Raw genomic sequence first — 12,399 nt, 5'->3', positions numbered from 1 at the left:
CATGATTCGTTATAGCGAATTATTTCCGCTCGAAATATGATAAATGTACCCCTTAGGCATTATCCAATTAGATTTTCTCCTTCCACCAGTTTAGATGACAGCAATTTGTTTGTATATAACAAACACTGTCTTAAGGTGGGTTTTCAATTCAAGGTTGCCATTAACAGCTTGTATATATAAATATAGAAAAGTAATTTTATTTCAACTATAGGTATGGGTACATTTTAATCCCACCTCATAATGATTCATAATATTTAGGAATTCTTCTGATTATTCTATACCACTTTACATATAATTAAAATGTCATCTATATATCTTTTGTATAGTAAACGATTCACAGCCAGCATGTGTTCTCTTTCCCACTTCCAAATAAAGAGATTTTTATTGCTGGGTGCAAACCTTGTACCCATGGCTGTGCTTTTCATTTTGATTTAATTGATGGGAAAGTAATTCTGATTTAATATAAATGTAATGTAAACTCATCACATTATCACCTATTAAAAATGTCAATGTCACTAATCCCATAATCATGCCTTATGTTGGAATAGAGAGAAGACAGTTCACAAGAAACTAAAATATAGCCCTCTTCCCATTTGAGTCTATGTAAATTTTGAAGTGCATCTGTAGTATCTTTATGATATGATGGTAATGTTTTTATATATTTTTGTAAAAATCTATCAATGTACTGTGAAAGATTAGATGTTATCAAATCTATACCTGATATTGGGCCAGATTACGAGTGGAGCGCAACGATAAGGGGTTTATCATGGGTGTTTGCGTGTGTTGTGTTTATCGCTCATATTACAAGTTGAAAGTGAACACGATTGTTTGAGCGCAATTCAAGTAAACACTCGTCAGGTTAGAGTGTCCGTAGAGCTCTGGTTAACTGTTTCACAAAACAAAAAAGTATCACAAAACACATCAAAAATACATTACAAAGTACACTTATGCTATTACTCATAATAACATAATCTAAAAAAATAATTAAAAAAATATTGGGCTCAAAGATATGAGGTCTCAGGTGTTAGAAAAAAAAGGCAGCCAAAGGACTTTAACAAAGAGATGCATACATATACATCTCTAAAGATTTATATGTTTGTATGTATATATATATATATATATATATATATATATATATATATATATATATATATATATATATATACCTATATATGTGTACATATGAATTTATGTATTTATACATGTATTGGAGCCCTTTGCAGTTAAAGTGATGGTAAATCCTATAGTTTCTGAAACACTAGGATTTACCATTGGAATAAATAAAGGGGACTTTCATTCACAAAGTTTAAAATACTTCATGCTAAAAGCTCCTTTATTTGTTCCAAGCGATCACCTTCACTGAGCTGCTAAGGCAGCCCACTGGCAAAACGCTATCTGGCAGAGAGGTGACATTTCTCTTAGCCAATAGCATTGCGGGAAATCTGGCTTGGCCTGTTAATGCTTGTGTGGGAGCGTTAAATAGTGCACCACTTGTCATCTAGCCCTTTATTGGCCTGTCTGGTGGGATTATCAAATCTTTATGTATTTTTGGTAATAAAAAATTGTAATGTTAGGATATTTTGGGAGTAGGAAATAATATTTATTTTTATTTAACATGCCTTTCTCCTTTGCTTCATTTAGCATATTTCTTAATCTCGTAGTGAATTTCTTTGTTGGATCTAAAGCAATTTAATATGTCATCTGATCACTCTTTTGGCCTCTTTTATGTATTGCGCATCAAAACCTACTCCATTATCATCTGGTTTAATAACAATATTTTTCTTTTTCTTTAATTCTGCTAATACATTTCTCTCATTCTGAGATAAATTGTATTTTACGTTTTATTTTATTTTACTACATGCCTCAGTATTGCATGCTCCCTGTGCCTCTGGGCAAGATGCCTTACACATATGATTCTGTTGACACAAATCTGTCCAACAGCCAGCAAATTAGCTAACTCAGCATCCATTTTGCAAAGCAAAGGTAATCTGAAACTCAATGGTCATCAAAGAAAGATCTGCAGTAACGTGATATTTATTATCCAATCAGGACTCATTCAGACTAAGTTTTTACTTGTATTAACATAGTCTCTAAGAAGTGTGATTGATTAACCATAGCTTAACACTCTGGAAAAGCAGTTACACGATAATAGAAATCCCTCTTGTGTGCAATGGTTAACCATGAACTTGTAATAAACTTGTAAAAAAAAGTGTGAGCTTCCTCTTTGCATGCATCATAGAAAGTATTGGGAGTGTTCATTATTGTGAGCTCGGGAAAGAAAGGTTGCAATATTTCTTGTAACACTCAACTTGTAGTATGGGTTGTAGTAGGAAAAAATACTACCTCACAATTGCGCTTATCTTATAATCTAGGCCAGAGTGTCTTAATAAATGGAGTACATTCAACAGAGGGGATGGTAACTAGTGCTGCTCCTCAGGGTTAGTTCTGGGGCCTGTTTTGTTTAACATGTTTATCAGCAATTTCAGCAAATGGCTACAGGGAACGCTATGTCTGTTTGCTGATGATGCAAACATTTGTAATAGAGTTGATGTTCCATGGGGGTGGATCAAATGAGAAGTGATATGAAAAAATTAGAATTCTGGACAAATGACTGGAATCTAAAGTTTAACACCACAAAGTGCACAATGATGCATTAAGAGCAATTCCACATAGCATCCAAGCAACACCCCCTACATGTCTCCCACAAGGCAAAATTCTCTAAAACGGAAAGGATCTCACTTGACACCTTACAGCCCCTCCCTGTTTGCTCATAGTGACAGTTCTGTAGCATTGTTATACAGTCCTGATCACTAGTGGGTCTCATAGGATCTTGCTTCAAGTAGGTTGTTAGAGTGATGTTTTTTTCAATAGGCCTTGCATTCTTTAGTGTATTTTTAGTAATGGTGTTTTAATCCAGATTTATTATTGTTTTTTTACAGGAACTAAAGGTGATGCTCTGGAATTTGACTTAGCAGAGATTGGCTTTTCAGTACATCTAAAGGATGAGGTAGGAGAGGTATTAATGTCTGATATGTATCTGAACTGGAGCATTTCAAAGCTGCATTCATATTCTGTCCAGCCCATTAGAAATGCTATGCAACATAATCCAGTACATAGAAACACATATCCTGTATATACTATCAAAATAAAATGTCTTCATTTTGCTGTGAGAGAATCTGTCAACTCATAGATCATTGTTTCCATGCCACCATGTTTATATTTGGATGCCTAATTTGCAGGCATCCAAATATAAACATGGTGGCATGGAATTGTACATATAATTATGTTTTTTTGTACTGTTATGATTAAAAAAAAAAAAACACAAACAAGGATTTTAATATTTGTCTCAAACAAACAAGTATTATTTCATTTTAACACAATAATTGCTCAAACATTGTAAAGAATCATAAGAAAACACTGCTTTTAAAAATAATTTCTACCTCAAAAGGATATTTAAAAAAAATAACTAACACCTAGATTACGAGTTTTGCGTTACGGCTTTAAACGCTGAAAAAATGGCAATTCCAGCGTAATGGCAGGAACGCAATATTACAAGTCGTGTGGGTATAGCTATACCGCAAGCATTTTAACCTGTACTGCAACGTCCATTCAGCACTCCAAAAAATGACATTTTTACATGGGATTTTCATAGCGCCAGTATTACAGGTTGTGCGGTCCGGCTAAAATGCTTGCATCACAGCCTATACCGACAAGATCCATACCTCCATCTGAGACCAGTAGTTATGAGTTTTGCACAACAAAAATGTTTCACAAAATTCATAACTAAAATGTTACAAAGTACACTAACACCCATAAACTACCTATTAACCCCTAAACCGCCAACCTCCCGCATCGCAAACACTATTTAAAACTTATTAACCCCTATTCTGCCGCTCCCCGACATCGCCGCCACTATAATAACGTTATTAACCCCTATTCCGCAACTGCCCGACATCGCCACCACTATAATAAAGTTATTAACCCCTAAACCTCGGGCCTCCCACATCGCCGCCACTAAATAAAACAATTAACCCCTAAACCGCCAGCCCCCCACATCGCAAAACAATAAATAAACTATTAACCCCTAAACCTAACACCCCTAACTTTAAATTAAAATTACAATATAACTATCTTAAAATTAATAAAAACCTATGAAATAAAAAATAAAAAATAAACCTAATATTAAACAATAAATTAACCTAACATAACTATTCTAATAAAATAAAATAAACTACAAATTAAAAAAATCTAAATTACAAATTTAAAAAACCTAACACTATGAAAAAATTCAAAAATCTAAAATTACAAAAAATAATAAACACTAAATTACGAAAAATAATAAACAAAATTATCAAACATAAAAACAATTACACCTAATCTAATATCCCTATAAAAATAAAAAAGCCCCCCAAAATAAAAACACCACTAGCCTACAATAAACATTGCCCTAAGATAAACAGCTCTTTTACCTGTAAAAATATACAAAGTCCCCCAACAGTAAAACCCACCACCCAACCTAAAGGGACATTTGTATGGGCATTGCCCTTAAAAGGGCATTCAGCTCTTTTTCACTGCCCTTAAAAAAGCATTTAGCTCCTTTCCAAAAGCCCAAAGCCCTAATTTAAAAAAAAAAACCCACCCAAAAAACAAAACAAAAAAACCGAACACTAACCCAGAATATCTACTCACGGTTCTGAAGTCTGGACATCCATCTCCATCCAGGCGGCGAGAAGTCTTCATCCAGGCAATGACACCTTCATCCATCTCGGGGACGTCTTCTATCTTCATCCTGGCGGTGCAGAGCGGAGCCATCCTGTGCGGAGCGTCCTCTTCATACGGTCACCGCCGTACACTGAAGCTTTAATGCAATGTAGCCGTTTCAAAATGGCGTACCTTGCATTCCTATTGGCTGATTTGATTCTTCAAATTCAAATCAGCCAATAGGATGAGAGCTTCTGAAATCCTATTGGCTGTTCAAAACATAGATATTCTGGGGTTAGTGTTAGTTTTTTTGTTTTTTTAGGGCTTTGGGCTTTTGGAAAAGAGCTAAATGCCCTTTTAAGGGCAATTCCCATACAAATCCCCAAAGGAAACTGTTTCTAATTGAAAGCCTTCCTCAAATTGGAATAAATCCAAGCCATTTAAGAGATCAAAGCTAGCCCCCAAGTCCGCATGAAGGTGCGGCCCTCATTCCAGCTCAGCTGGTAGGGGGCAGATTATAATTTTTCAAAGATGTTTGGATCAATTCAGTCCTAAATCATTGGATTCAGAGTATTGTCTCTCAGGGGTACAGAATAGGATTGAGAGTAAGACCGCCTGTGAGAAGATTTTTTTTTCGCACTCTGTTTAGAGCAAAACTCGTAATCTAGGTGTAAGTAAATAGAACGGTGTGTCAGAAACACAAAATCAGTGTTTTTTTATAATGGCCATCTCAGTTTCTGAACTTGAATCAAATTGAAAATGTGGTCTGTATTGAAGAGAGCAGTTTACAATTCTAAGGCCAATTATCTGCATGAATGAGTGATGCATAAGTCCTTCAAAAGTGTGTGCTGACATTGTCAGACTTTACAGAAAGAGGCTTAGGGCCTGATATTCAAAAGCTCGCCACTCAGATGAGATTATCTAAAACATCTTGTCAGTATGGAGAGGCCCCCAAAACATTTTAGAAACATAAATTTTAAATTGAAAGATATTTATCTCACTATGCAGGGTTCTTGATGAGAAGGAGATATGCCTACAAAATATGCACACAAAATTTAATAGATTCCCCATAGTGTAGAATAAGGGGTAGATTTATCAAGCAGCAGATGCTGCAATCTATCCCCAAAGTTTCAGTCCACCTGAAACCTAAGCTAAGAAGCAGCGGTCTTAAGCAGTTATCCCGATTGGATACAATCGGGATGATTGACACCCCCTGCTATAGCGGTCGTTTGGCCACGAATGTGCAGGGGGCGGCATTTCACGAGCATTTCACCAGAAATGCTTGTGCAATAATAAATGCCAACAGCGTATGCTGGCAGCATTTATCGATGTCGGGCGGACATGATCCGCCACAGCATATCCTGTCCGCCCGACCTTTGATAAATCTACCCCTAAGTGTGTAATTAGGAAATCAGTATGATCTGAGAAAGCTTCCGCTTTGCCATAGGAACAACAGCTCTTGTCCCATAGTCTGCCCATGACCGTGACTACCAGTCAGCCCCACCTAGGATTATTCTGACTACCAATACAGAATTTATGTAGGTATAAGTGCCAGACCTATGCTATACTCACCACTGATTCTATAATCAATTATATTACATAGATATAGATCCACCAAACTAACTATTCACTCAAATCTTGGTTTAACTCACCTCTCTTAAATGGCACTGAACTCCCACCAATATGTTCTGGAGCGCCAGGATAATGTGACAAATAGCATGAAACTGGGAGATGGAGTTTCTATATTCTAGTAGAGTTAGCAATGCAAGAAAGAAAGTCCCAAACTTAATATGCTCACTTTCACCAGAACTGCTTGAGCAATGCCGCCCCCTGCAGATTTGCGGCCAATTGGCCGCTAGCAGGGGGTGTCAATCAGCCCAATCGTATAGGATTGGGCGGATTGTAGACCACAGCCTCAGAGTCTTAAGGCCGCTGCTTCATAACTTCTGTTTACGGCGAGCCTGAAGGCTCGCACGGAAACAGGAGTATCAAGCTCCATTTTGAGCTTCATAATTTAGCCCCAATGTCACTTTTGTTATGTTATTATGTGTCTGTTTTAATGAATCAATGTGGGAGATCTATGCTCACCTTCCTGTACCTTTATTGAGATTATAAGAACAGCCTGCTAAAAATATATTGAGTCAGAAACATTTTAGCTTCTGTTAACAAATAACTATTAACTCTCTTCTTCACCAACACAGAAATCTCTGGTATTTGGAGCAGTTGGAGCATTTGATTGGTCTGGTGGGTTGATTCTTGCAAATACTCAGTTAGATAACGTGAAATTTCTCAATGAAACTGAAGAGAATGCAAAGATGGCTAATTATGGATATTTAGGTAAGAACATTTGTTTTTCAACAATGTAAAACATTTCGTCAGTATGGAGAGGCCCCGAAAAAATGTTAAAAACACAAATTTTAATTTGAATAATATTTATCTCAGGGCTCAAAAATGTGTTGCACTCACAGCGCTTAAAGGACCTATTGCTCCTATCTAAGGTGGGCCCCCACTACCCACAGAGGAAGTACTATTGTAAGAGAGGTTTAGAGAGGAGCGCCAGTTAAGTCAAGGTCTGGTGTGTGTGTGTGAAAAGTATATTCACACTAGAACGAATAAAACCCTTTTAGTGAGGGCTTAGTTCCTATGATTGGATTTAGAACCTTATGTGATAGTAAGACAACTAGGGAAAGGATATAAAATATATGATACAATGTATTACAAACACAATTTAAATCTATAAACATGGATCCATGGTACATAAAAAATATAATAAGACAATTAAAATATATTGGGTAAAATTCAAGGGGATTGGTCCCTCCAAAGGCAGAATATCCCCAAGGTTGTATATAAAGATTGGTAGACGTTATTAGACTATACTACCCTCTACTCCAAAAAATAGGGGGCGCCCTAAAGCGTGATCAAATATCAAACCTAGTATAGTAATATATATATATCACGAATCAATTAAGCAAAAATTATAAATCAATTATTAATGTATATATCACACACAAAATATAGACAGTTGGTAGTATTCCAATAATTTGAATAATACAATTGAAGGGCCTCTAAGGAGTGAGTTGATATAGAATAGTCTTTAGGCAGCAATCTGTAAAGAACCCGGCCAGGATCCCATAGAGATGATATACAAAACAAGAGAGAGACAGATGCGCCACATGGCCCAATATTGTTTGTTCAACACAATGTATATGATCTAGTCGTGCTAATGCAAACTCACAATTCAGGAAGCACTTCAATCAGTGCAATAGAAGCAGCCTGGGATCAATCACAGTCACCCAGCAGACTGACCTCTAGGATAAAGTGGAGTAATCTGTAGTGGATATATAGAGAGACCCTCTACTCCATATGGTTATATAAATGCTAATTGACAGATTAAGCAGATTAAGCAAATTAAACAGTTTGAACAGATTGGTGGAATGGTATTAAGCAGAAAAGTATGTAGCTCAACAAAATATCATAAAAAATCATGTGAAAAGATACGCAGTGAAAAATCAAAATCGATCAAAAAATGTGATCAAAATAAACTAGTGTGTACACAATCTAGTGAAAAAATGTGGTCTCAAAAAATATATCATGTGGTCTCAAAGAATTGAAAAAAGCAAATCACATAGCAAATCGCATAGACTAAAAATGTGTAGTGAAAAATGCGAATAAATAAACAATCAATAATCAATAAACAATATAAGGGGGAGTGGGCAATTGTTAAACGTGGATGATATGTAAATACTGAAAATAAATGTAATCAAATCAAAGTTCATACAAATCAAATAGTGATGGCGTTATGGCAATCCTGAAAAAATATCCAAAATTATGAATAAATAAGTCCATATAAAATGTCTCTTGTCCTCCAATGGGTCCTAATATTCCAATCGAAAAACAGTTCAAAAGCCTCAGTACCAAGGCAAAAATAGAAACAGAAACAAAAAACAAAACAAAAATGACAATGTAAAAATGCTGGGAAGTCCTCAAAACCTAAGGGTAGAGAAACATAACATAGTATAATACTGTTAAAAGTGTAGATAAATCAAGAAATATAGCTCACCATATAGTTGTCAACGCGTTTCGGCCCACAGCTTGGGCCTTTCTCAAGACTAGTATCATATATTTTATATCCTTTCCCTAGTTGTCTTACTATCACATAAGCTTCTAAATCCAATCATAGGAACTAAGCCCTCACTAAAAGGGTTTTATTCGTTCTAGTGTGAATATACTTTTCACACACACACCAGACCTTGACTTAACTGGCATTTATCTCAGAGACTCCTAAATAACAATATAAGGTCTAATGAAATCATAAAGATTTTGCATTATTTCTCTCCATGCCAGCGAGCTTTTGAATATCAGGCCCTTAGTGCTTAGCAAAAGCAAACACAGTTCCATTAGGTGTGTATTAGCAAACACAATTTAATAGATTCACCATAGTGTAGAATATGTGTGGAGTTAGGGTATTAGTAGGGAATCACAGAAAGGGGGGAGAACAAAGGGAGAGAGAGAGAGAGAGAGAGGAAGTACAAGGGGAGAGAGAGGGGGAGTACAGAGAGAGAGGGGGTAAAAGGGATAGAGAGAGAGAGAGAGAGAGAGAGAGAGAGAGGGAGTACAAAGGGAGAGAGAGGGGAAGTACAAGGTGAGAGAGAGGGGGCAGTACAAAGGGAGAGAGAGGGGGAGTAGAAAGAGAGAGAGAGAGAGGGGGGGGGTAGAAATTGAGAGAGCAGGGAACAAAGGGAGAGGGAGAGATAAGGGGTAAAAAAGGAGAGGGAGGGGGAGTACGAAGGAAGAGAGAGGAGGGTACAAAGGGAGAGAGAGAGGAGGGGGTACAAAGGAAGAGAGAGAGGGGAAGTACAAAGGGAGAGAAAGAGGGGGGAATACAAAGGGAGAGAGAAAGAGGGGGAGTACAGAGAGAGAGGGGGTAAAAGGGAGAGAGAGAGAGGGAGTACAAAGGGAGAGAGAGGGGAAGTACAAAGGTGAGAGAGAGGGGGGAGTACAAAGGGAGAGAGAGGGGGAGTAGAAAGAGAGAGAGAGAGGGGGGTAGAAATTGAGAGAGCAGGGAACAAAGGGAGAGGGAGGGGGTACAAAGGGAGAGATAAGGGGTAAAAAAGGAGAGGGAGGGGGAGTATGAAGGAAGAGAGAGGAGGGTACAAAGGGAGAGAGAGAGGAGGGGGTACAAAGGAAGAGAGAGAGGGGAAGTACAAAGGGAGAGAAAGAGGGGGGAATACAAAGGGAGAGAGAAAGAGGGGGAGTATTAAGAGATAGAGGGGGATAAAAGGAGAGAGTGAGGGGGCAGTACTGAGAGAGAGAGGGGTAGTACAGAGGGAGAGAGGGGGAGTACAAAGCGAGAGAGAGAGGGGGAGTACAAGGGGTGAGAGAGGGGGAGTACTGAGAGAGAGGGAAAGTACAAGGGGAGAGAGAGGGGGAGTACAGAGGGGGAGAGAGGGAGTACAAAGCGAGAGAGAAAGGGGGTATAAAGGGTGAGAAAGAGGGCAAGTACAAGGTGAGAGAGAGGGGGAGTACAGAGAGAGAGAGGGGGAGTACAGAGAGTGAGAGAGGGAGAGTACAAATGGAGAGAGAGAGAGGGGGAGTACAAAGGGAGAGATAGTGGTGAAGTACAATTTGAGAGAGAGGGGAGTACAGAGAGAGAGAGAGATGGGTAGTACAGAGAGAGAGATGGGGAGTTCAGAGAGAGAGATAGGGAGTACAAAGGGAGAGGGAGAGAGTGAGTACAAAGGGAGGGAGAGAGCATACAAAGGAAGAGCGAGAGAGGGGGTACAACGGGAGAGAGAGAGAGAGAGAGAGAGAGAGAGAGAGAGAGGAGTACTAAGGGAGAGAGAGATAGAGAGAGGAGTGCAAAAGGGAGAGAGAGAGAGAGTACAAAGGAAGAGAGAGAGAGTACAAAGGAAGAGAGAGGGAGTGCAAAAGGGAGAGAGAGGGAGTACAAAGGGAAAAAGAGAGGGGGAGTACAAGGTGAGAGAGAGAGAGAGAGAGAGGGGGAGTACAAAGGGAGAGAGAGGGGGAGTACAAAGGGAGAGAGAGAGAGGGGGAGTACAAAAGGAGAGAGAGGGGGAGTACAAAGGGAGAGAGAGAGGGAGTGTAAAAGGGAGAGAGAGTGAGTACAAGGGGAGAGAGAGAGAGAGAGAGAGAGAGAGAGAGAGAGAGGGGGGGGAGTACAAGAAGAGAGAAAGCGGGAGTACAAAAGGAGAGAGAGAGGGAGTGCAAAAGGGAGAGAGGGAGTACAAAGAGAGAGAGAGGGGGGGGAGTACAAGGGGAAGGAGAGAGGGGGAGTACAAAGGGAGAGAGAGAGGGGGGGTACAAAGGGAGAGAGAGAGGGGGAGTACAAAGGGAGAGAGAGAGGGGGAGTACAAGGGAAAGAGAGAGGGGCAGTACAAAGGGGGAGAGAGAGGGGGAGTACAAAAGGAGAGGGAGGGAACTACACATATAAAGGTACTGATTTTGTTCATATGTTTGACATTTGTTTTGCCTTTAAACACCTCCTCGATAAAAGTGGTCACAATGAATGGTTCACAAGAGTGACAGAATTTATTTTAAAAACTTTTACACTCCTTAAATATCCCCATACGTTTACAAAAGTTTCTTGTATAAACATACAGCTTCCATGAATTACCATACCATGCATTTGATCTGAGATGTCACTTAGATGCCTCTCCCCCCTCTGTTCCCCCCCTCTGTTCACTCTCTCCCCCTGTTCACTCTCTCCCCCCCTCGTTCACTCTCTCTCCCCCTCGTTCACTCTCTCTCCCTCTCCTCTGTTCTCTCTCCCCCTCTGTTCTCTCTCCCCCTATGTTCTCTCTACACCTCTGTTCTCTCTACAACTCTGTTCTCTCTCCACCTCCTGTTCTCTCTCCCCCTCTGTTCTCTCTCCTCCTCTGTTCACTCTCCCCCTCCTCTGTTCTCTCTCCCCCTCTGCTCTCTCCCACACTCTGCTCACTCCCCTCCCCTCACCTGTCTGCTCTCAGTTTTCCCCCTTTCTGTGCTCTCCACCTCTGTTCTCTCTCCTCTCTGCCCCCCCCCCCCATATATTCTTTAAAAATGTAAGTACATTTTGTAATGTATGTCAATATAATAGATACTGAGCACAATAAATCAATCAGAGTACTGGCACTTTTTTTTTTTTTGTATGTTTATGTGTGTAAAATATTTATTCATCATATTGCAGCCCCCAAAATTTATTTTTTGGCTGTCTCATAGATATTTTAAATCATATTTGTCATATCCTGCCTTATATCTAAGCACCCACTTAAAGGGACAGTCTAGTCAAAATTAAACTTTCATTATTCCAATAGGGCATGCGATTTTAAACAACTTTCCAATTTACTTTTATCATCAAATTTGCTTTGCTCTCATCATGGTATTCTTTGTGGAAAACTAAACCTAGGCAGGCTCATATGTTAATTTCTAAGCTGTTAAACTGCCTTTTATCTCAGTGCATTTTGCCAATTTTTGAAAGTTAGACATCGCTAGTTCATGTGTGTCATATAGATAACAGTGTACTCACTCCCGTGGAGTTATTTAAGAGCCAGCACGGTCTGGCTAAACTGCATGTCTGTCAAAAGAACTGAGATAAGGGGGCAGTCTGCAGAGGCGTAGATACAAGGAAATCACTGAGGTAAAAAAATGTATTAATATAAGTGTTGGTTATGCAAAACTGGGGAATAGATAATAAAGGGA

General features: G+C 39.1%; 1 protein-coding gene across 1 annotated transcript in view; it reads left to right on the top strand.

The window, feature by feature from the left end:
- ITGAE (integrin subunit alpha E) overlaps positions 1-12,399 on the top strand; it is a 258,148-nt gene that overhangs the window by 111,348 nt on the left and 134,401 nt on the right. The window contains exons 6-7 of the mRNA XM_053705219.1: positions 2,940-3,007; positions 6,903-7,038. Coding sequence (XP_053561194.1) covers positions 2,940-3,007; positions 6,903-7,038 — 204 coding nt within the window. The remainder of the gene's footprint in view (positions 1-2,939; positions 3,008-6,902; positions 7,039-12,399) is intronic.

The sequence above is a fragment of the Bombina bombina genome, chromosome 3 (genome assembly GCF_027579735.1).
Source record: "Bombina bombina isolate aBomBom1 chromosome 3, aBomBom1.pri, whole genome shotgun sequence".
In the NCBI taxonomy this organism is placed as follows: Eukaryota; Metazoa; Chordata; class Amphibia; order Anura; family Bombinatoridae; genus Bombina; species Bombina bombina.
The sequence above is the reverse complement of the archived record's forward strand: the minus strand, read 5'-3'. Positions and strand labels throughout refer to the sequence as shown.